At 47.2% G+C, this 24,535-nt stretch overlaps 7 protein-coding genes across 7 annotated transcripts; 5 read left to right on the top strand and 2 right to left on the bottom strand.

Annotated features, from left to right (window-relative positions):
• Nucleotides 1–455: 455 nt before the first annotated feature.
• N7529_007689 (putative SIR2 family histone deacetylase (Hst4)) lies at nucleotides 456–2,282 on the top strand (the record flags this gene model as incomplete). The annotated part of the gene is made up of 2 exons (XM_057243216.1): nucleotides 456–798; nucleotides 850–2,282. The coding sequence occupies 2 exons, from the start codon at nucleotides 456–458 to the stop codon at nucleotides 2,280–2,282; spliced, it is 1,776 nt and encodes a 591-aa protein (XP_057094754.1).
• A 1,036-nt stretch (nucleotides 2,283–3,318) lies between these two features.
• Nucleotides 3,319–4,400, bottom strand: cbfA (uncharacterized protein; the record flags this gene model as incomplete). The annotated part of the gene is made up of 3 exons (XM_057243215.1): nucleotides 3,319–3,850; nucleotides 3,997–4,130; nucleotides 4,248–4,400. 3 exons carry the CDS (start codon nucleotides 4,398–4,400, stop codon nucleotides 3,319–3,321), a joined length of 819 nt encoding a protein of 272 aa, XP_057094753.1.
• A 486-nt stretch (nucleotides 4,401–4,886) lies between these two features.
• Nucleotides 4,887–6,626, bottom strand: N7529_007687 (GNL3/Grn1 family GTP-binding protein; the record flags this gene model as incomplete). Its single annotated transcript, XM_057243214.1, has 3 exons — nucleotides 4,887–6,389; nucleotides 6,445–6,539; nucleotides 6,605–6,626. The coding sequence occupies 3 exons, from the start codon at nucleotides 6,624–6,626 to the stop codon at nucleotides 4,887–4,889; spliced, it is 1,620 nt and encodes a 539-aa protein (XP_057094752.1).
• A 368-nt stretch (nucleotides 6,627–6,994) lies between these two features.
• Nucleotides 6,995–7,925, top strand: N7529_007686 (HAD family hydrolase; the record flags this gene model as incomplete). Its single annotated transcript, XM_057243213.1, has 4 exons — nucleotides 6,995–7,094; nucleotides 7,163–7,184; nucleotides 7,256–7,365; nucleotides 7,444–7,925. The coding sequence occupies 4 exons, from the start codon at nucleotides 6,995–6,997 to the stop codon at nucleotides 7,923–7,925; spliced, it is 714 nt and encodes a 237-aa protein (XP_057094751.1).
• A 5,783-nt stretch (nucleotides 7,926–13,708) lies between these two features.
• N7529_007685 (homeobox domain-containing protein) lies at nucleotides 13,709–15,939 on the top strand (the record flags this gene model as incomplete). The annotated part of the gene is made up of 2 exons (XM_057243212.1): nucleotides 13,709–14,041; nucleotides 14,101–15,939. The coding sequence occupies 2 exons, from the start codon at nucleotides 13,709–13,711 to the stop codon at nucleotides 15,937–15,939; spliced, it is 2,172 nt and encodes a 723-aa protein (XP_057094750.1).
• Nucleotides 15,940–16,823: 884 nt separating this feature from the next.
• Nucleotides 16,824–18,047, top strand: N7529_007684 (phosphoglycerate mutase family protein; the record flags this gene model as incomplete). Its single annotated transcript, XM_057243211.1, has 3 exons — nucleotides 16,824–16,955; nucleotides 17,045–17,263; nucleotides 17,322–18,047. The coding sequence occupies 3 exons, from the start codon at nucleotides 16,824–16,826 to the stop codon at nucleotides 18,045–18,047; spliced, it is 1,077 nt and encodes a 358-aa protein (XP_057094749.1).
• A 1,699-nt stretch (nucleotides 18,048–19,746) lies between these two features.
• N7529_007683 (uncharacterized protein) lies at nucleotides 19,747–21,365 on the top strand (the record flags this gene model as incomplete). The annotated part of the gene is made up of 2 exons (XM_057243210.1): nucleotides 19,747–20,106; nucleotides 20,169–21,365. 2 exons carry the CDS (start codon nucleotides 19,747–19,749, stop codon nucleotides 21,363–21,365), a joined length of 1,557 nt encoding a protein of 518 aa, XP_057094748.1.
• Between the last annotated feature and the right edge of the window lie 3,170 nt (nucleotides 21,366–24,535).

The following is a 24,535-nucleotide window of genomic DNA, read 5'->3' as shown; positions in this document are numbered from 1 at the left end:
CACTGACCAATTTTCTCCAGTTCATCGGCCACACAACCACATTCCTTGAACACGGAATTCAAAGCTTTTTCTTCCAAAACAAAGACCACTCTTCTGCTTGGACTTTGTGTTTTTTTTTTCCTTCTGCTATTTTGATTTTCCTTGTTCTACCTTTATCTAGCGGATCTCATAAAGAGCTACCCAGGTATTTCCCCTAAACGCTGACCTCATCGTCTCGTTTTACATTTGAATACCCGAACATCCCTTCTACTCCTTTCTCATCCCCTTCCCTCTTTCACGTTCTCACCCATATTCTTCGGGCATATATGATTTCTGCGTTCGAGGGTTTCTTCGATCTCTGAGAAATTCAGATTGACCCCTCCCATTTCGTTTTCTCCCCGAATTTTCTCTCAGGTGACATTCTACGCTGTTACATGACCACTTTGGCCACAATTCAGCCCGTTCATATCCCAACCATGGGCTACGATATTGACGCTTTGTCCGAAGCCTCGGACCTGAGCTCCTTGGCTTCGGTGTCCCCCCGATCTTCTCTGGAGCCAGAAGCGCGTTATCCAACACCGTCATCCCAACTTGAAGCTGAGACCGATCACTACGCCGCTGAGGGTTCTTCTGCACGCCAAGCCCGTCCCGCAAAGAGGAGACGCAACCCCCTACCAAAGGAACGAACCACTCAGTACCTCAATCTCTCCAAGTCTCTACATGAGCAATCTGATCAGCACTATCTACTTGTTCAAACTCTTCGCCACCAAAAAGATGTCATCGTCATCGCTGGCGCCGGTATCTCTACATCCGCGGGCAGTAAGTTTCTGTTTGGGGATTCTGCCGCCTTTCACATCTAACCCCATCTAGTTCCGGATTTCCGCTCCACAGATGGTCTTTTTGAAACGCTAAAAAAGAAGCACAACTTGAAGGCCTCCGGCAAACTTCTCTTTGATGCCGCTGTCTATCAGGATTACGCCTTGACAGCACCTTTTCACGAAATGGTCCGGTCGCTGTCTGAAGAAGTTCAGAAAAGCAAGCCTACCGCCTTCCACAAAATGATCGCCCGACTAGGTACGGAAGGTCGCCTGAAACGACTTTACACCCAAAACATCGACGGCATCGAGACTGGGATGAAACCACTAGCTACCGACATTCCTCTCAACATCAAAGGCAATTGGCCCATCACCATTCAACTGCATGGCAGTATCGAGAAGATGGTTTGCCAAAAATGTCGCTTTCTAACTGACTTTAACCGTGATATGTTCACCGAAGCGGACCCTCCTGCGTGTGAGGAGTGTGCGATCAACGATGAGAACCGCCAGATCGGTGGTCTACGGAGTCACGGAATCGGCCGTATGCGCCCGCGTATTGTTCTCTACAATGAACATAACCCCGATGAAGAGGCAATCACCTCTGTGATGAACGCAGATATCAAGTCTCGTCCCCGCGTCCTGATCGTTGCCGGCACCAGCTTGAAAATCCCGGGAGTTCGCCAGCTCGTTAAGAGAATGTGTGCAACGATCCGCGGTCGGAAAGACGGAGTGACCATGTTTATCAACAACGAACCCCCAAGCGGCAAGGAATTTGACGACTGCTTCGATCTGATTGTGCAAGGATCATGCGACGAAGTGGCCAACCAGGCCAACCTGAAATGCTGGGAGTCCGGCGACAACGATCTGTGCGAATATGAGTCCTCGCCCGAGCCGATGCCTCGTCTTGAAAGCTCCCTGGAGGCCCCCAAGCAGCATCTCCCATCTGTCTCTGTAGTTGTGACGCCAACAAAGAAACGGTCTCGTCCAGTCACTGGCCTACTTTCACCTTCCTCTGGTGCCGACGAGAAGCCAGCGAAGAAGCGCGCCACAAAGAATATCCAGGCCAACAAAATGACAAAGAACCCGGCAAGCAAGGGTCGCTCTATTGTTGATGTCATCAAGAACCAACCCAAGGCGCCCACCACTGCCCCCAAGGCATCCACCACCGCGCCCAAACCCGCTGCAAAGACCGCCACCAAATCAAAGAAGCCCGCAACCACCGCTGCCTCCGCAAGACGCAGCAAGAAAGACCCCGCTCAAGCCAAGCCCAACTCCGTTCTCACCGCATTCAAAAACAATCGTATCACGAAAACCTCCGCCGCCGCCGATCCCAACTCAAAGCCCAAAGGCAAGATCATGTGTCAAGTTGCGCCAGGGGATCCAAAGAACAATGGAACTCTGGAAATACTCACGGCCGACTCCGAGGTCAAGCCCGAGAGAGCAGATCTTAACCTCGACTCCATCCCTCGAATCGTGGCTTCTTCTTAAACATTTTACGTCTGGGTCATGATATTGATATTGATATTCTGATATTCTGTGACCGCATGTTCATGACATGATGTATGGTTATCAAGATGGCGTCTTTGGTGTTTTTTTTGGATTTCTCTTTCCTCCTTCATCTTCTTCGCTTTCGCTTTTTTTATTCACATACCTTCTTCGTGGACTGTGTATTCTTACTTGCATCGCCTGTGTTTCCTCTGGTTGATGTTTGCTGCTGTCCTCTTTTCGAAAGATACCACTGATAGACACTGTTTCTGCATAGGTTGGCTGGGGCGTTTTGCGGCCAAGGATTGGCTCTTTCCCATACTATGGGGTTTTCTTGTTTCTACTCTTTTCCCTTCACCTTTTATCTTGCTCATGCAAATATGCATGGGTGTTCATGTGTTATCTCATACCTTCTGTGGTACTGTATCATTTAATACATTTCCCTCGGTCTCTTTGGAGATCTTTCGATTCATGTCCAATGTTATGTGCGCAGTAGTATATCATCTTAGTCTTCATTGATATAGATACATGCAATGTGGGTAACTTCCAAATCATACATATATGTACAGAGTATATATTTTGATTTTTGGTTTATCCTAAAATGACTTTGACCTGGAGCCAAAATATATATATAGCCCGAGAAGCACGTCGAAAAGATAGATGAGGCCTTCCAAAGGATGCCTCCTCCAGTAGATGCTACCATAAGACGTCCTATTTGATCCTTTTTCTATATACCTTTGTTGACACTGTCATATAGAAATTGCTAGAGGTAGTTCTCATGAGGATCCAAATCCTGCTGTAGTTGGGTTCCATCCATGGATGGCGAATCTATGCATGCTAAAGTAAGATGAGAAACTGCAATATGAAAATACATTCATCATTATTTGTATAATACAAGCACAAACATTCTTTTCTTTTCGCGGACCAGTTTTTCTCGATATCGCCACGCCATCATCAAGCCATCCATGAAAGTATCCTGGGCATAAACTTCTATAGAACTATCCATCAGCCCAATCGCCATCTTTAACATCACTCAACCTCAACCGAGTCCAAGGTTATCCCGCAACTGACTGGCAGGTCCATCGTCATCCTCATCCGTCTCCTCGGCATCAGGGTCATAAGGCCCCTTCTTAGCCCCAGGTTCACGATCCAAATCTTCCACAACCTCAAGCTCATCTTCACGCGGAGCACGTTCCTGCTCTTCGTCCTCACCTTCATCCTCTTCCTCTTCTTCGTCTTCTTCCGCCTCCTCTTCCTGCGTCTCATCCCCATCATCTTCAACAGGAACGCCGGCAGCAGACTCTCCCTCCCCCTCTTCATCCCGCTTCATCCTTTTGGCGGGGTTGTCAGTCATCTCAACATCAATGTCGCCTTGAGTCGCCCCCTCTGCCGCATCCTGCGCTGCACCATTCGCATCGGCCTTCTTGGGCTTGCGCTTCCCGGCCTTGATCTCAGTATATGCCTCCAGTTCCTGTTCAAGCCGGCCACGGAAAGAGTCTAGTTCTAGCTCCGATAGCGCGTTAAATACATCTGCGGGGGCGATGGTGCGTTTCAGGGTTCCGTCGTTTGCTCTGCGGGGGGCGGTGCGTTAGCCATGAGATATAATAAACTGCACAGGAAATGACAGATACAGCACAACGCATGATCTCCCAAATAAGATCGGAGGGTTGGAGAACAAGGCAAGAAGACGAGGGGAGTGAGAATGGGGTATGCATACTGTGAAGACAGATAAGAAACAAAGACTGTGGCAGCCTTCTGCATAGCCAGCAGAGCATCTTTCTGGACCGTCGTCTGTGGCGGAAGCACCGACTTTGCGAGACGAAGCGTCAATGATCGAGGGAGGAGATAGTCCTGCGGATGATTGCAGAGGTTAGCCTAATCTGGTTCTGAACCCCAAGCAGACAGATAGGTATAGTCCCACGATCCCTAACACCTGAATTATTGCATGCCTGCTACCTCACTGCTTACCTCAATGCTGGCGCCCGCTTCAGCTCGAGCCTTCAACTGCTGCTCTGTCGCATAGACGGGCTTGTCGGGCTGCGGTGCTGGAGATGATTGTTGAAGTAGCGAGTCATCTGGGTCAGCGGGTGTCACCGAAGAAGTTGATTTGCGAGGAGGCATTTTTGTAGGGATGTAATGTGGCGATGAGGTATTCTGTGCTGATTGCGATCTCGAAGGATCGGGGGGTTGTACTGTGCCCCCCTTTGGGATCAATCAAGTTTTCGAAGGTTGGGACTGTAAATGAATATTTCGATTGTGTTTTGACTGAATGTGCTATGCAGTTTGAGAATTCGAGGGTCCAAGGGTTGTAGGGTTGTAAGGAGGACGCGCTAACGCGTTGGAGTTCTCGATGCGCGAGTGTGGGGCTTGGCGGTGATGTCTACTTGAACTTCATACTTGTATGAACAACGGTCTGATTTCTACACACATAATGTTGAGAATATATTTGGCTTGAAATTAATCCATTTTAATGAAATTCTTACATTGAGATTGAGATCAAATCTAGGGAACGATGGAATGCCAACATAAAACGCCCACTTTTTGGTATCCAGAAAGGTAGAATCGAATGAGATAACGAGGTCGTAACGCGAGCAAGAAGAAGTGCCCTTACTCGGCCATTTCATCATCATCACCCTGCCCGTTGCCCCAGAGGCCCTCGATGCTGAACTCCTTGGCCCACTCAGTGACAACCTGGGTGGTTTCAACGCCAGGCTCAGTGGCGCTGGCGGTAGCATCTGTCGAGGCGACAACAACATTGCGCACAGGCGCGGTAGCCCAGCCCTGGATGCGACCGTCTCTCCAGTCGTTAATGACTGTCATGGCAGCGCTCTCAATGTTGGGGACACCGTGCTTTCCGAGACGGCCGCGCTTGCGGGCCACCTGGACCAGGAAATCGGTGGTCTTATCACCATTACTTGTGGGGACGAGGGCAGTGATGCCATAGACCGCCAACATTTTGGCGATAAGGTTCTCCGAAGACGACAAACGCTTGATCAGAAGATTGACTGCGGGGATAGGGTCCTCGATCTGCTTAGGCGGGACGGCGTTCAGCAGGATGAGACGGGCCTGGTCTTCTTGCTTCTTGTTCTTCTTGGTGGTCTTGTCACTAGCAGAAGGGAAGACAATTCCGGGTGAGTCGATAAGCTTGAGCTTGTTGTCCAGCTTGACCTGGCGCAGACTGGTGGTGACACCGGCCTCGGCACCGGTCGGGCATGCGTTGCTCGAGCCCTTGTTCAGTCGTGCAGTGAGAGCATTGATCACGGACGATTTGCCGACGTTGGGATAACCAATGACACCGACGGAGATGGATCGCTTGAGCTGCTTGGCGTTGGCATATGACTTGAGAGCGTGGAAGAGGGTATCAGAAGTTCCCTTAACGGTCAATTGCTTGTGATCGAAGGTGTGTGCGTTGCCAGCGCCGTTGGACGCCTTGAGGGGGAGAGTGGGGAAGGAACGGCGGAGGTGGATCAACCAGGCCTTGAGCACTGGGGGAGGAACCAGATCGATCTTGTTCAGGATGAGAATCAGACGCTTGTTGCCGCCGTCTGCGGTCATGATCTCGCGCTCGATGTCCTTGGACCGAGTGCCCTCGGGGTCGCGAGCATCGAGCACGTACAGTACAACATCGGCGTTATCAGTGACCTGCTTGAAGACCTTGTCGAACTGGCGTCGTGAGCTTTCCTTTGAGAAAGACTTTGATGTGACCAATGGCGGGGCAGATTCGTCGATCAGTGCGTCGCCTTCATCGTCCTCATCCATCTCATCGTCCTCGTCATCTTCTTCCATCTCATCGTCATCTTCGCTTTGATTGTCATCGTATTCTGTGGCACGAGCGCGTGCCGAGGCAAGAAGAGCGGCCATTGGGTTAGAGTCATCGCCCTCCATATCGTCGTCCAGCATATCATCCTCGTTGATATCGACAGCCTCGCTGCCATTTTGCGCTACTGGCAGACCCTGAGCCTTGCGGGCTCGTGCCTCTTCACGAATGCGCTGCAGCTCCTCTGCCTTCATGCGCTTCCGCTCCTCAATATCGTGGAGAAGCTTGTCCTTGTTGGGGAAGAGGTTGGGAATGCCAGGATCCTTCTTGACCTTTGACCGCCATTCGGGGTTCTGCAGAGAAAGTGATCAGAGTTGTGTCAATTCAAGTAAGAACCATATTCCATACCTTCTTTGCGAGCTTCTTCTGCTTCTTCTGCTTTTGGACAGCAGACTTTTCAATCTTGTGCCTCAGGCGGACGGGAACCCGCTTGGAGGTCTTGCCTGTAAAACTGTTAGAAATGCTCCCCAAGATCTCATGGGCAATTATTGAACAAGACTTGTCTTACCGAAGCCACTTTTGGTAACCATTTTGAATACACGTCCTTGTATATCACAAAAATGTGCACTGCAAACTATATAAGTCTTTCCGCAACGGAGGATAGAAAAAGTTGAGCGCCAAGATTTCCCTCAGCCGATAAGCGGATAATTTGTTAGACCGATCTCCGAAAGCATCTCGATGACTAAGGTGTCGAGATCGGGACAAATTCCTATTTGGGTATGCCCGACTTTGACTCAAGATAAGCAAGAAATATATTTAATGACGTCTTGTCCTTCTCTACCGCGTTCTCATAATCATACGATTAAAGATTACAATAGAGAGTATTGTTAAAAAGATTCAGCAATCCTTTTCTTCTCATTCACCTTCTTGCATTCCCCCGCATCACCCCTCCCCCGCCATGTCTTCAACAAGAGGATCGTTCTCTGCGCCTACGCAAGTCCACACGTTTGATGGCCTCCTCTCTGACTTTGATGGCACAATTGTGGATTCTACCGATGGTATTAGCTCTCCTTTGCCCCCATCCGGAAGCAATTGAAACGACCACTAATCATACGAAATTGAACAGCAATTGTGAAGCACTGGCACAAGTGAGTCAGTCCTACGCCGGCTCTACCAAGTCATCCGCAAGAACAACTTCCTAATGTGGTCTCTCTTTTAGGATTGGTGACGAGCTGGGCGTCGACCCCAAGACTATCCTCGCTACCTCACATGGCCGCCGCAGTATCGATGTCATGGGACTATACGACCAGACCAAGGCCAACTGGGACTGTAAGTCTACTTGCTAAACATTCCAACCGTATCTTGCCTCCTTGATAAGCAAAGACTGATAACATTTCAACTTCCCAGACGTCAACTATGTCGAAGGCCTCATCCCGAAACAATACGGCTCAGACGCCGTCGAAATCCCCGGCGGCCGCGATCTCCTCACAGCTCTTGAGAACTCTGGCGCACGCTGGGGTGTGGTGACATCTGGTACACGGCCACTCATTGACGGCTGGTTGGATGTGCTCGGGCTCGCACACCCTAAGAATTTGGTGACCGCAGCGGACGTACCGCTCGGCAAGCCGGATCCTCGCTGCTATCTGCTCGGCCGGAAGCAGCTGGGCCTTGAAGATTCAACCTCCATTGTTGTCCTCGAAGATGCACCTTCTGGTATTAAAGCCGGAAAGGCCGCTGGGTTCAAGGTGATTGCGCTCACGACAACGCATTCGCTGGAGAAGCTTCAGGAAGCTGGAGCCGATTGGATTGTGGAAGATTTGAGGAGCGTTTCCGTTAAGGAAGTCGTTGATGGTCGTGTGTACATTGAGATCAAGAATGCTTACCAATAGATGGTCATCGCAGAATGATCAAGTGTTGCTGCGTGCGACAGGATGTTTGGTTGCGGCTGCATAATGGGTTCATTCGGAGTTACGTTGCACGGCATAGTGGCTTGGGGTGATTCTAAATAGATATACACCACAAGATGCATACTAGTTGTACTGGTACATATCTAGATTTGCTTGCTTTCCATGTGTTCTCTACTCATATGTTCGTTGGGATTGAGATGGAGGCCAGGTTTAAGTGTTTAAAATAGGACATCTAGACTGATAAAGGAACTCCCTTTGCTCGTGGTCCCCGAGAATAACTGCTACTCATGCATGAAAGGGTACCTTGTGAAGCCCGATTTCATCTATCGGGGACCAAAGTTGATTCTAATGCCGATTGGTCCTTCTGTGCAGGGCAGGGTACCTCCCAACCTCAAACACTGGGCTCTGCATATTCTGAAACGAGACGAAGATACTATTACAGGATGAAAGGTTAAGAACGGCTCAGGTGGTTCTCCGGAGATAGCGTGATCGGGTCAGGTAAGGTCCATGATGCAGCATCAAATGTACCTAGGCTCGGGTTCCACATACCTACCACCATGTGCAGATACTTGAATCAAGAATTGAACCCACCCAAGCCTTGCGCATGTGGTGCTGACGTTTCTGCATTGCGGGTTTGTGTAATGACAGCATACAAGTCTGATTTACCAGGATGAACACCCATTTAGATGATTCGGCCGGCAAGGATAAAGCTGTATAGCTGTTGACACGGTTATCGGACCGCCCTAGACCCCCATGGCGTGTGTGGCGGGCAGCGCTTTCGAAAGTTTGCAATCTGCAGCCACGCAGTCCTTGCAGTGCAAAAATCCGGATTTATGGATTTATTCGGCAGGACATTGCAGTATGCAAATGTACCCGCTGCTCAGCTATAATCCAATCGTCCGGGCAGGGCGAGCTGCGAACGGCTGTTCATGCACGCTTGAGCCTTGGGTGGATATTAAATCAGGCCGAGTGCTCGGAAATGCATCCCTGAGGAGTCGACGTCGGGTTTGAAAAAGAAGCCTAAAGGGGTAGTACCTATATGTTCGGAGCTTGAGAGACATGGCAGGGCGTGCTGAGCTGCACTGCAGCTATGGGTTGTCAGGGTGTAGCTGCATCTGCAACTGTCTCGTTCAGGAAGAGCACAAAAGTGCTCACGAGGATGGAATTTGTGTCCGGGGCCATACGAACAAAGAGTTTGTCCTCTAATTGGTGGGCCCAGTGATTTTCTTAATTTATAATTTTGGATTGGACACATCCTATCCGCCAAGCCAGCTGGGGCGAGAAGGAAGCTTCTCCAAAGATGAAGAAGACTATTCTACCGGTGAGAACACATGCAAGGGGTCAATTTGCATCCTGTGCACGGGTCGGGAGAAGGTTGCTCAAATGCAGGCTCTTGAATATCACAACACTAACCAAGGAAGAAAAGGAAACTCGGAAGAGCCCTTCTACTCCAATCTGGAGCTTGCTCAAACAGCGTTTAAAAAATGTGTGATGACGGATGACGAAGGAGGGGCAGATGCAATCTCATCACACACACAGCAGGTCTGTGATGTGCTTTTCATTCCGATCTGAACCACAGCATCGGGATGCACCGAGAGGAACGGTGCATCCAGTCATCTTGCAGGCCGTTCCTTTGTGGCCAATGCAAATGACGTGAATTGGTGAATTGGCCCCACGAATGTGACAAATACTTTTTTTGGAAAGTCGTATGCAAGTTGTATGCAGGGCGCTGGATACACTTGCGCACCGCCACAGATCTTCCCGGCGCCACAAGGGAGTCGTGTTGGATGTATCACACAGCTCAGAGAGTACAGCTCAGCCACTGAGATATTTCTAGTCACCGAAATACTCCGAATTCGCGCTAGAGCAATCAAGGCAGTTGACGAGTCAGTTTTCGAAGTCGCTCGTAAAGCTATGCACAGCCATGGACAGGGATTTGAGAAGCGGGGATGATGATCGAGGGCGATCTGAGGATCCCCCATTGAACATCAATCCGTTACTCCGTTCATATGTTGATCACAAAGCACTGAGGCTTACTACGTAAAAGAGGGGGAATTGATGTGCTGTCACACATCTGTCGATCATCATAAATCCAATGTCGGGGTATTACTTTACTCCCCCCCCTCTTTTCTCCTTTTCAAATTTCCATTTTGGACTGTGCGCTCGGCTCTCGATATTTGAGATTGTGTTACCAAAGAAACGGTTCACACCAGATCCAATCAATAGTCCAATGGAGCCCAGGGATCCGTGCGTAGTATGCATGCGTTACGGATCGACCCAGGGGTCGTCATGGCAGATCCCCCTAATGCTGCCGGAAGATCTTTGTGCAACGTTACGGAGTACTCTAACTAGCTCTACTAATTACCTTAATAGGCTTAAAGCACAAAAATGGACCTTATCATACATAGCACTGTATTATATGCTGTATGAATTTGAAGGGATATCGGGGATTCTCGGCCAGACTGGAGAAATACCAAACTGGGCTATGCCCACGCTACTCGAAACTGGAGTACTCCTTTTTATCTTATTTCACAACTGTAGCCATCCTGGGGGACCATGAGACTAGTAGTGGGGCATGATGTGCCAAGACCAAAGTTTGGCACAATCGTCAAAGGGGGAAAGAAGTTCTGAAGTCATTATTCGGAAGTGCCATCGGATGTGGATGTGCGGACACCGATAGCCGCCCTGCTGCACCACAAGCTTGAACTAGGAACAGAGTTTGTAGCTGCGTGTTCCATCATAGTATTTCACTTTGTCCACTAATGGCACCATATGCGTACAAAGCTTGGGAAGGTGGAATGGGTCAAGAGCCACGTTGTGTACCCTCCTTGATCTACGGCGTGGGGCTGCCAGTCTCAAAAGAGGTATTTACTGCGGATGTTTTCTCTGGCAAGAGATGGAACCCCCTGTTAATCCCCACTGCAAGTCTCCCGATCTATATGACTGGCTAATCGGACACGATCAACCTAGGATCACTGAAGACTGAAGCGTTGGCGGCTTTTCGGGTCAGAACATGCCACCAAAAAGAGCAGTAAAGGAGTAGATCACTAAATTGAGGATTGGGTGGTGAACTTGTGGCTTACAACTAGAACAAAGGATCCGTTAGACCGGTTCATTGTGTATTTTTCCTTCCTCTCTGTGCTGGGTGCCAATCCATGTGCCGACGAGGTTCGAGGTCAGAGAGTTAGAGTTCCCGATATGATCCTATCACGGTTGAAGGATATGCACCCGAGGACCTTCCGACTCCATAGTTTAGGGTTCGTCACCTAACGACCTTGAACGTTTTGCTGTCAATTACTCTGGAGAGCGAAAGCAAACGCTTATCCAATGTTTGATGGTACTGGCTGTCAAAATTCATATGGCAAAATAAGGATGGAATTAACTGGAGAAGATGAGCGAAAATTCGGCTGAAACGTCAGTGCAGCGTTCTACGGGCCGGGTCTCCGGAGTGATGATCGCGCAATTGCAGATAAAGGGGGTGGGCAAAGTTGAGACTGCAACTCCTCGTGACTTGCTTGCATGGAGCCTCTTATTTCAAGACGTTTAGCGCTTCTGGAGCAGGGCCCAACCAGATCCCCGGGAACAAAAGCGAAATGGTGTCACATCACTTTTAGCTGGAGCCTGGAGGAATCCGAAGAACAGGGGTAAATTGTCCAGAGCGGCGCCACTCTAAAAAAGAAAGGAAATAAAAAGCTCGGCAGATCCTTGAGTGATCGACGGGGGATCTGTCGACTATTGATGTTTAGTCTGTCTTGGCTGACCGCTGCCATGCGCCCTCACTAGTATGGATTGGTGTTAGTGGAAAGGGGGACACTGCTCCTCGATACAGCCGAGTAATAGATAGTTAGGACCCCAGTTGCTTCAGGACTCAATAGTCTGTTATAGCCACTTTAAGACATCATTATACTCCATCATCATGACGATCCTAGAATGACAGACCTGTAGTATTGGCCCGGGGAACTGCGACCGATCGTCTGACCCAAAGCATCGGTCTCCAGTCACCTGGTCCGAGGAACCGGGAAAACTCGACTATGGTTTTTTTATTTAAGAAAAGATGTTACTGCTACCCAAAGCAGATAGACTCATGCAAGCCCGATCACCGTATCCATACAGGTGTTATTCTTACTTTGGTACCTAAACTGTATGCACCTTGATTGTAAACGCCTACAACGTAATTCAATGTAGATAACTATCCTTCAACCTAAGATACTACAATTGAAGCTGTACACAATTTCTAAATTGTATATAACTAATAAGCAAAAGTACTACTCCACTAACATCTTTTCCAAATATCTCTATAGAACAATAGTGGGACATGATTTACTTTGCAGTGACCAGGGATCAGACATAGCGCTAATGCAGGAACTCGATTTTTTTGCGTTGGTTTTTTTTTTTTCATTTGTGTAATACACGAACTATCCAATGTGCTGTCTGGGCGTTTGATTCAAGCTCCTTGGAGAGACGGTATGATAGGTGTCTTGCTAGATTACAGCGGGAGGCATCCATGGTACCCGACCCAAACACGGTTCCTCCGCACTCTCAACCTTGGATCCTTTGTTTACCCTTGGAGCTTACCTACAATATTGTACATATCTGTACGCTCATAAGTTAACATTATACAATTTTTGGTACATTTGTCTACGGGTACTTTAATTATCCGCGTATACAATGTACGTAGCTGAACAGCTTTTTATGGACATGGTGGAGAAATCGAGGATATTTTGAGACACTGCCGTCTTCCTAGTGCGATTGATTTATGAGAGATCCAAAATCGATTCGGAAACTGTTTTCTTGTCACGAGAAAAGTATGGACGAGATCGGAATTACGTTCTGGGCCAACTCTATCTCAAAGAGAAAAGAAAATCTCATAAATAAAGATTGGATTAAAGATATTAAATCCAATCCAAAATGTGACGATGCAATTAACCAGGCCGCCACCCCCTACCGAGCGGGCGGTAGCGCGACTCCACGGGCTTAAAAAAAAGAATACAATACGGTGGGGGGTATCTTTTTCAGCCCATTCAAAAACGAAAAAGGTGGATATTCACATCATTCCTAGATTCCCAAATAGGGAGAGGTAGACGATCTGAGATCTGGAATCATTCTTTTATATTGTATACAGTTTTTTATAATTATTATTTTTGATATACCTATTTTATATCTTCAAATTATATTAAATCTCGATTGGGTACAGGTACCACCAAACCGGGTACTTGTAGTACATAAGTCTCATGTACCCAGTACATCTTTCAAGCACACAGACCTTGGTTTCATCTCGTTACCAACCGTGACCACGTTACCGGATAACACCCTGGCCATCGCCCAATCAAATCACAGAATTCATTAGCTCTGTACCGTGCTTTACCAGCCGTCTCCGATCCTCCACCCCCGAACGCCTCCAAACTCCAAAACTTCCCTTTCTCTTCATCCTTTCCCTCACAGTCTTTCCTTTACGTTCCTTTATTTCCTTTCTTTTTCTGATTGCTTTTTGCATGCACACTCTTTTGGGATCCTAACTCCCGAGTCTCTCTTTAACACGGCTATTATCAACTGCTCGTTTCTTTTTCTTTAATCACCGACTACCCGTACACATTCTTTACATTTACAGGGTCCCGTCTCCATCATAGGTTGACCACCTCGACTTTAATGATATAGACCTCCCACCTCGAAGCTGCCACTTTTCTCGTGCAGTGTTCCACATTCTCATTTTTATTTGTTTGGTCCTCGACTTTCTCTCTCCTATACCCTCCTACTCTTCACACATCATGAGTTACATTCACCCCTCATGGAACTATCAGGGTCACCACCAGGGCATTCCGATGGACCAACACATGGCATATGATCCGTCTATGGTCCCTCCACCAATGATGCACCCCATTGATGGCTATATGTATCCTCATCCGCCAATGGAAATGATTGACTACTACCACCAACCGATTATGGATTACGACGAGTACACAGAAAATCTGTCGCGACCTCGGTTGACCAAGGAACAAGTCGAAACCCTGGAGGCCCAGTTTCAGGCCCACCCCAAACCAAGCAGCAATGTCAAGCGTCAATTGGCGGCTCAGACAAATTTGAGCCTGCCTCGCGTCGCTGTAAGTACCGAATAGGCGTCATCCTATTTCTGTCGACCGAAAGCTAATTGAGTTTATAGAATTGGTTCCAAAACCGCCGCGCCAAAGCCAAACAACAGAAACGCCAGGAGGAATTTGAAAAGATGACAAAGGCGAAGGCTGAAGCCGAGGAGGCTGCTCGGCGGAAATCAGAGACATTAGACCAGTTGTCCGAGTCTCGAAAAGGATCTATCGCTAGGGAGGAAACGGAGAAGTCCGCTACCCCCAAGCAAACTCCTACTTCTACAACCAGTGGACACGCCAAATCAGATTCCACATCCAGCCGCTCCAAGCACCACAAAACGAAAAGTGAGTCGGCACGAGAAGCTACATTTGCGTCATTACAGAGGGCACTCAACGCTGCTTGTGCTGCCCGGGATCGTTTCGGTCGCCGAATCAACCCTCGAAGCAAGAATGACACCGTCCCCGAAGAAGATGAGGCGGTCTCTCCTGGCTCGATGCCCCCACCCACCACTGCCACTCCGACCAATGACAATGGAAATCTCTCTAACATCAACTCTTCCTTTTCAGGCTGGTCTGATATTAAGGAAGATCCATCTTCGTGGGGATCCGACGAGCACAACGCGCACGTCGGGTTCAGCACTGCAGAGCAGGCCTCATACTCCGCTACCCACCAACCGATGGCAGAGATGCCCGCCTCTTCTCACTCTGTGCAGCACAACGGGGATACCTACTCGAGTCATCTCCCACCTCACACAGAAGAGTGGTCACAGAACAGGGAAACACTCTCTTCTCATGTGCATGATTCCAACTTTGTTTACAACAACATGCAATATCCCATGTCTATGCAGGCCCCTAATATTTCTCTACATCGTCGGGAGTCTTCTGATGCTCTGACTACTTCCTTGAAGGGCATTGGAATTTGCACATCTGACCAACCTGGGCTGTCTCAATCCCTCAATCGAAACGAAGGGGCTTCTTGGAAGGAAAACGGGAAAGAACTTGATCTCGCGGCACGACGCAAGCGTCCTCGCCCCGCTGCCATTGGTACTTCTGGAAATCGCTCGTTGGCTAACTCAACTTCGATGTCCTCGCTATCGCCAACCGCTCGTGTGCCCAGCTCCGGGCCTGGCAACTCGATGAGACAATCCAAGTCGGCTCAGAGTCTCAATTCCCGATACGCTGGAGTCAGAAAAGCCTCCGCTGCTCAGCGCTCTCCTCTCAACTTCACCTTTGCTGAGTCAGGGTCCATTAAGAAGGCCGAGAAGATGCTACGACCCTCGGTCTCGACGAATACCTTGGCTCCTCCGACTCCCTTGACTCCGCAAGATCTCCAGCACTTTATGCCTGCCTCTCCCACAGATAGTAACTACTGCATGTCAGCGCATTCCACAACACACTTCTTCCCCACCTCCCAACCTATGCAAGTGAACATCGCATCACCTCCTACCACGCCTCTGGATATCTATTCCCCCTTCCCATACCAGAATGTCGCCCCGCCAATGTCAGCTCCGGCTCAAGTCTCTTCCTTCCCTGAATATGTCACGTGTGATTCAGTTCCCATGACGGCCCGCAGCTGGGCTGACACCGGTTCCATTTCCTCGCCTGAGTACCCTGCGGGCCTCCAGGTACCTCACTCAAGTACTGTTTCGCCCATGGGCTACGACGCAACCACCGATCACACCGGTCAAGCCTTTGGAATGGAGCCAGTGTCTGGCTCCCCATCTCTGATCTATTCGATCGAAGACGCTGAGTTGCCAGGCTCTGCTGAGCTTGTAGAAAGGAAGCGAACCGACTTCATGATGCGAGATTTCCCAGATGATGCTCACCGCTATGGAGGACATCACGTGCCGTCAATGCAAAAGCCGAAAGCCTACACTTTCGCAAACAACACGACGCCTAGCAACTACCCTTCTTGAGTGAATGATAGGGATATATGAGAAATGTGCAACAACTTTCGGTGTTATCGGTCTGGAACGAGTTCACTACGCTAAAATTTACCGCCTCCCCTTCGTCCTCCTCTTTACCACCTTTCAAAGGTGGACTGTCTATTCAACCCTCCATGTGCGGAGAAGCACTGTCATTTTATGCCTATATACTCTTTCTTTTCATTTTGTGTGTTTATTTGGGGTGATCTCACCGGGGTTACAGATTTGGAGCATTCCTTGCATGTTATTGGGTTTGGGACTCTTATTATTTTGGTGTCTGATATGAGCTTTTAATTTCTGCCGAGCTCCGTGGAACTCGAGACTTATTACCTTCTACTTTTGATCTTTCGTCGTTTATCTTTTGGTCGTTATTATGCCCGTTGGTTTTGGAACCGGGCTTTGTGTGGGATTTGGACTTGGACTTTGCACATGAGCATTTTGGATATATTTCAAACAATCAAGAAATGGAAATTACCCGACTGAAATCTCCGAGATCAAAGGAAATGACGATCAGCTAGTACCATTAGTGCGCACTAATCATTGGTGGATTGCCGACCTCGGGACGTTAAGTCAACAAGCCGTTTTCGGCCTTTCCCTTTTAGCCCGCCCCTGGAATGCTGTTCCTATAACTGCTGCACGTGCGCTGAACCATAGGATGGCAATGGGGAAAAGCAACGGAGAAAGCGGAAAATGAACTATGTAATCTTTGGCCACGTGGGCCCACGAGATTTGTATAAAATGGAACAAATGGAACATTCCTCTGTCGATCGACAATAGAAAAAACTTAAAACCTCCGATTATCGAAATTGACAAACTGAAAGATTCAGAACTTGACATTGAAACCCGCGTTTATCTCCGCTTTTCAATAATTTCAAATGAAGCTCTCCACCCTCGGCTCAGTCCTTGTGGGCCTGGCAGCTGCCCAAGCATCAACTGTCAAGTATACCGCTGTTACAGGTTATTTTCTACAAGATGAAGACTCGACTGATGCCTCCACTTTCGACTATGTAAGTAATTCTTGATTCAATAGCTGCGACCTGTTGCAATTAGTGCGTCTTTTCACCCGTCATTGATTGCGTCACTAACATTTCCATAGACGGCGGAAAATTTTGGCCTGATCAACCGCACATACCCCGCAGACAAGCATTTTAAGAGCCATAAGTCTCTGACTCAATGGGAGCGTTTCTACAACCAGGTCTCTAAGCTTAACGAGGATACCTCCAAGCACATTGAGTACAAGGTCTTATTCCTTGGTCGTCATGGCGAGGGATGGCACAATGCCGCCGAGACCTACTACGGCACGCCAGCCTGGAATGTAAGAAAAGCCTCAGCACCGAAGTATTGTACCTAATATCAAAGCTAACATCAACCAGTGCTACTGGGCCGAACTAGACGGCAACAGCACGGCCACCTGGGCTGACGCCTCGCTGACAACGAACGGCGTCTCCCAGGCCTTGAAAGCAAACTCATTCTGGCAAAAAGAGATCAACGAGCAACGGATCCACACGCCAGATCATTACTACGTCAGCCCACTGACGCGCACCCTGCAAACCGCCAACCTAACCTTCACAGGCCTGGATCTCCCCAAAGGCAGCGCAGCCTTTGTACCAACCATCAAAGAGCTCTTCCGCGAAGGCATCAGCATCCACACCTGCGACCACCGTCACAACCGCAGCTACATCCACGCCATGTTTCCTTCCTGGCCCATCGAAGAGGGCTTCAGTGAAGTGGATGAGCTATGGAATGGCGTTACTGCGGAGACGAGCGGGGCGCAGGATGTTCGCAGTGCTAAAGCTTTGGGGCAGGTTTTCTTTGCTTCTTCAAGTAAGAAGAAGTCATTTGTATCGATTACATCGCATTCTGGTGAGATCTCGTCGATCCTCAGAGTGTTAGGCCACCGGACTTTCAGTTTGAGTACCGGTGCTGTTATTCCTGTTTTGGTTAAGGCGGAAAAAACAGATGAGAAGAAGCCTGCTACTACTTCTGTTGCTTGGACGGTTAGCCCGCACTGTACGGAGCCCCCGGTTTCTTCGATTTCGGCTTGTGTTTGCCCTTCCAGTGCGGTGCCGGTTACTACGGCTTTAGCTACGGGTTTTTAGCTTTAGACTGACGTGGCTAGAAAAATCAGTCTCAGTGTTAGATTATGATGATATCCTAGGTATCAGCTAGGGTATAGAAAAGTACTAAAACAATACAAAGCAGGTCATGCTTGCAAAGGTACCCCTTTTGAGTCCATTGAGTGAAAGTGATTGCAATAGTTTTGATTCTGAGACTCATAGTTCATTTCATGAGCATCTCAATCTATATAACAATCCCATTCTCCCAATCCATCACGTACATAGGTATTGTTGAAAAGCAATAGTTGAATGACCCAGCACGTCGTATATATATATATACCCATCGACGTTTGCACTTATACCGGATGACTACCGCCTAATATTGTCGCAACGAAATACTTTTCAGTATATCATTCACAACCACCCTTCAACTTCCCTTTGCTGCACCACATCGTCATCATTCGGATGACTGATGTAATCACATCAATAACAACAAAAAGAACGTCCCGGAGAAGGCTCGATTCCAACCTTGGAACCTTCCGATTAACTGTCTAGACACAGGCTGTACAAATGCAAATTTGCATGTACGTAGATAGAATATTAATAGAATTAACGCAGAACTCAATTCAAAAATTTTGGGTGGAATTCATTCCACCTTTAAAACTAGCTACATTTTGTGGATTAATTGTTGATGTCAATTGATGGTTTGATAATTGTAAAAAAAAAAAAACAAAAAGAAACGTCCCCGGGAAGGCTTGAACTTCCAACCTCTCGATTAACAGTCGAACGCGCTAACCAATTGCGCCACGGAGACCCGCTTGTGATAAGTGGCAAATATTATCGATTTCTGAATGGAGGCTGCTTGTATCAAAGATAATATGTATGTCATGCATACACATGCAAACAGTCGAAAGCAATACACTACCTCTACCTCAAGAAATATCTTTAGTCTTGAAGTGATCACACTTCTTGAATTCACGGAGAAACATGAGATTAAGTACCCCCTGGGTCAAGGTAAACCAACTAGTGCGCACTGGATCTACGCTATTAAAATGTTAATGTGGTGGCTTTGTTGATCCTGCGGTTTCTTGGGCCATTGGGGAGCTGTCCCATATTAAGTACAGGGCTATTTCTTTCGTTTCTTTTCCTTTAATTCTTAGGCTCTACTCGAGGTATGTCTTCCTTTCCAGGGCTTGATCATCGACTTACCGAAACCAGCAGACCTCGGAAAATGTACGGGCATTGTACGTCCAGTCCTTTTATCAAGACGATTTATCCAACGCAAGACATAAAAGTGTTCTATATGCACCAATTGGAAAATATAGTACATGCCGTACTCACGGGGTCTGGCTCTTTCCTGCTGAAATGCCGATATCATCGTAATACATACAGATGTATTCCCGAGGTCTGTTTGTGTCCCGCCTTCCAAGATCAGGTCTTTGCCTCCACGTGATAGTCCTGACTATGTCCTGGATGCCGCCTGCCCAGGTGAGCATAGTTGTCAGCCCTGGAGTTTATCGATAGCTAAATGTCATAAACCCTCATTGTTTACCTGTTTACCTGTTTACGTCTTCACCTATCTGTTTCTCCGTTCGCGACCCCATTCGTTCTCACTTTTATCATTTCTTAGCCCTTTTTCGTTAATTTACGCGTTGCTTGCACATTACTATTGTAAACTCACTCGTCTCAATCGCGATTTATCATTCTTCTTCTCTGGATCTGTCGAAGCAATCTTACAGCGATGGATTCATCTCAGCGAAATGGCCCGCAACATAGCTCGCCATCAGAAAAGCTGTCGTCCATGAACTTGAACAGTACACCCACCAAGCGCACTCTAAGTGACCATTTCTTAGACACTTCCTCGCCGGGCTCTGTGTTCGATGCCACTCCCTCACTTCGAAGCCGTTCGATGACTGGTAGTCCTTCTTTGATTGGCAGTCCATCTCCTCGCACAAGTCCTTCGCCCCTACCACAAGCTCTGAACAGACCTAAGAGGCATGTTTTTGCTAAAAAGTCTTCACGTGCAACTCATGCAGGAAGTTTGGGCAAGGCTTCTGTTGACAAATTGTCTCCAAAACTTCCATATGAACTGTGGGACATGGTACGAAATCTATCAGTCATGCTTGGTATTACTTAAGGCTATCTTGCTAATCTTTACATTAGATATTCCGTGCTGTTCTGGCCACTGATATGGGAGAGGAATGGAACGTTCCTTCTGGAGCTATCTATCAAGGTCCTAGGGCGAAGGAAGTAATGTCAACCCTCAGACTTGTGAACCGAGAATGGAGCCATATTCTATCTCGACGCCTATTTTCGCACGTCTCTGCGATGGTTGGCCTAGTTGCCGGTCGACCTCTAGAAGCTGTTTTCAAGATTTCCGAAAGCCGATTCGCCTCCTGCGTACATGACCTGCACGTTGGCATAATAGGACCTTGGCAAAATGGATTGGATTATGAGCAATACATCACAGATCTGTCAACAGGAGCTCTCTCAGTGCTTATTAGTCGTTTCTCGAACCTCCGAACCTTGCGGCTACAATCGCCTACCCTGATCGCTCCATTTTCTCCCGAGGATCAAATAACGGTGACACTTCTCTCCAATCTAACAAACTCTCTCGTGCATGCCTTGCGCTATGTTTCTCTACCGAGGCTGAGATCTCTCTATTTGACCTTGCCTGTCACAGCAGAATTTGGGCGCTTCTTTGTGTCCGAGAGCTATGCCATGGACTTTCGAAGCATTCTCGCGCAACTCCAAGAACTGCATCTTGTCGTCAACGATGACTCTGGGCGTGACGGCCACCGGGACATGAAACGACCTCGCTCGCTGGTCAAAACTAAATTCCCATTACAAGCATTCTGTGGATATCTCATCACTGTCATCAGTTCCACTAGGCAGCTTAAGATTCTCAGCGTGGAGACCCGCGCTCCTTTGGAGTTAAGCAGCTTGGAGTCCCACAACTTGAACCAAATGACGTGTTTCAGACTCGTGGGTGTGAGTATCACCTTTGAGTCCCTCCGGGACGTTCTTATGTGTGCTTGTGCCACACTGCGTCGCATCGAGCTGGAACATGTTCTACTGATGACTGGCACCTGGGCAGACCTTTTTGACCTGTGTCTCAATTATTTTCCCAAGATCGAGTTCTTTGCGACTACGCAATGTGGCTATGCGAGGTCGGGTGTCAGTTCTCATCTCAGTGGCCACGCATATGCCTTCTTGCCAGCTCCTCTTTTGACTCGCAATGACCCTGACTGGACTGCTCTCGGGAAGGTGAGGAGAATGGTGAATGATACCCGTAAGACGCTAGGACTATGCCCCTTTTCACAGTCTACCTGGGTACAGCGGCATTTGACGTTCATGTAGATGCTGTTTCCATCTTCATCTTCATTGCATTACAAGCGATTTACAAGAAAAGAAGTCCCATGTGATGTTTTTTTCTTTCTATTCTTTCCTTCTCTCTTGACTACTTTTCCGAATGTCTTGGCTTGTTTTCGAGGACTTACCTACTCATGGGTTGTTTCCTCTTAGTTATTTGTTGTTTTTTCTTTTTCTTTCTGTTTTCTTGCACTGTGAGGAATACTTACGAGTGAGGGTTTCATAAGTGGCGATTTCTGGTATGACGGCTGTTTTGAGGCGTTCGGGCTTTTTGGTAGTGGATCCACTATGGATCTTGCCCTTTGTTGAGACTCACGATTCGATTTCAATGTCGACTTGGGGGCTTATTGACCTTGGGTGTTTCTTTCCTCTCTTTCTTGTCTTGTTGTGGATGTAATGGTTAATTGTATAAGTAAATTTTTCCTTGAAAGCTCTCTTTCTTTTTCTGCCTTATCCATTTCTCCGTATGATATCCTTACATATTTTCAATATGTCTTTGTGAGCTAGGTTTATATCATCGCGACAATAAGAGTATGAACAACGGTGTCAAGTTCCTTAGCCTACTTGATGGTCGATCGCTTGCAAAAATGTGTCTCATTGCACTCTTGTTCCTTGGAAAGGCATGTGTTTCATTATTTGTATACTCCATACGCAAGTAGCAGATATCTCCGGGGAAGCCCTCTGATCTGGATCTTATCAATACCTTTGTGGTAGTTACTTAAATCTTAGGTCAAACGGGATATACTGTAGGGCCAAAGAAGTTGCATATGCGATTCTTGGTTCCTTTCCGTGTTTGCTTCTCATGGGCATGATCGGTTGTAATCCGAACACGAATTGAGCCCTTTAGACTTTCCGTCTCATACTCTCTGGCTTGTATTGCAAAACAATTCGACGTTATTCAACAAATACGTCTCCGTGGCGCAATTGGTTAGCGCGTTCGACTGTTAATCGAGAGGTTGGAAGTTCAAGCCTTCCCGGGGACGTTTCTTTTTTGCTTTTTTTGCTTTTTTGCAATTATCAAACAAAATTGATTTACTCCTAAGTCTTCGCTGACTGTGATTAATGGAATCAAATTCCACACTAGGATACTTGATTGTGTTTCGGGTTATTTACCGAATTTTTACTGACATAAATGCAAAACTGCAATCGTATACATTCGCTTCACCACTACTTACTTCTTATCTCACAACTAAGGAAACATTCACCAAAGATAATTCGAATATATTAACAAAAAAATTATTTGGACTAAGCAAAAGCAAAAAGAATTGTGCATCATCCGTGAATCGAACACGGGCCTCGTCGATGGCAACGACGAATTCTACCACTAGACCAATGATGCTAAGAAGCCAATGGAAACTGGAAGCTAATTGGTTGCTGATATATGGTGCTTCTGATTAGTGACATAGTAACTAAAAGGAGTTAAATGAATGTAGAAATTCGAGTTTGGTGTTAATACATTTCGACTGCTCAGAGGCGTTCATACGTTTCAAATATATGAGCTCTTGATTTCTATTGAGCTGAACCATGAAACTAGGCAATATTGATAATTGTTTTATTGCGAGTGTGATAATGCCATTTTCAAGTCCATCCATGGTTGATGCACTACTGTATCAGTTCAAAGATTATAGAGTAATCAGGAGTATGGTCATGGGCATTGCTTGAAGACTTTGCTGCAGTAGACGCCATATATACATATTGACGTGGATCTCCTTTGTTCGGGGTAGATAATTGAGAGCGATTTTGAAATCTCATCAAGAACAAGGTGTAGCCAAGGATCGAGACGATGGCAGGTAATCTCATTTTCCAATGTGAGTGATGAGGGTAGGGTATTGTTTCTTTCGAGCTGCAGTTCAAACATAAATTTCATCTATTCATTGTGGTATGTGTGGTGTAGATTCAAACCCGTGCGTGCAAGTGCAGGCATGGGGGTCATAAATTATATATATCCAATCATTTTGCCCTCGAAAAGGTTACAAGATCACACGCTATCTGAAGAAAATGGAGCTTTGGGGATGTTAAGGCTTCCATACAATACATCAATCCCTCGTTGCCAGTCCATATAAACCCACGATTTCGCCTGTCCCATAGAGGTTGGTGTTTGATTTTGATGACGCTTCTGGTTCAGTTGGTTGAAGTTTTGCCACGCCGGCCCAATGATCAAAAAGATCCCGACAGACCTCAGGAGCTGTTGGCGGTAGCGAGTATTAGCATTGCTCTTGGTTTTTTTTAATTATGATGTGGCCTCTTGTCTATTTCTGATTCCGTCATATTCCGAATATGAATTTGGTATTCATGCATGATGCACGAACTCTGTGGAGCTTCCAACGATGTGAGGCCATGGTCTTGTGTTTATCAGGTAAACGCTTCTAGTGGTACCCCGGTAGGTGCAAGAGTCGCAAAGTTGTAACCATATATATCTACATCCATGCATTGCACACACTCAGACCAAGAACTTCCAGGTCAATTAAGGCGGTCTAGTTTTAAGTGGAGTGAATCAAGAACGGCTAACCAAATTAGCGAATGAGCTACCACTACAAACCAGATTATTTGAGTGGACTTGTTCTAGATAGTCAGTTGGGATTAGTTCAGTTAAGAAACATTTATCATTTGAGCGCCCAGAAAAGATTACCCTTATTAGCTCACTATATCTTTGCTCCTTTCATCAAATCACGTCTCCGTGGCGCAATTGGTTAGCGCGTTCGACTGTTAATCGAGAGGTTGGAAGTTCAAGCCTTCCCGGGGACGTTTCTTTTTTGCTTTTTTCCTTTTTTTCCGTCAGCCGACGACCATCAAAGCACCGTCCCTCAACTGTCAGTAGTTATTTTTTTCCCTCGAATCGAGTGAACCGATCAAAGAACATGAATCAAGTTCTAGGTATACGAAAATTCAAAAGCCAGTACATTAAGCGTATATTGTGTATAAACAACGCCATTGACCATCTACTTTAATAAGAAAAAAGATAACAAGGTGCCATGCATCGTCAGTCTGGAGCAAAAGAGACACCGACAGTGGAAAGAAAACCTAAAGAGCAGCAACACCAACTGGATGCAAAATGAATTGATCCGTAATGGATGTATAGACAAACGGCAGCAGCGGACCAGATAGAAAGGAGCCTCGTTTCTTTCTGTGATGATCCAGTGTGGATAGATTGCCCAAGG

The sequence above is a fragment of the Penicillium soppii genome (genome assembly GCF_028829465.1).
Source record: "Penicillium soppii strain IBT 18220 chromosome Unknown utg000006l, whole genome shotgun sequence".
In the NCBI taxonomy this organism is placed as follows: Eukaryota; Fungi; Ascomycota; class Eurotiomycetes; order Eurotiales; family Aspergillaceae; genus Penicillium; species Penicillium soppii.
This window is presented reverse-complemented; position numbering and strand designations above follow the sequence as displayed.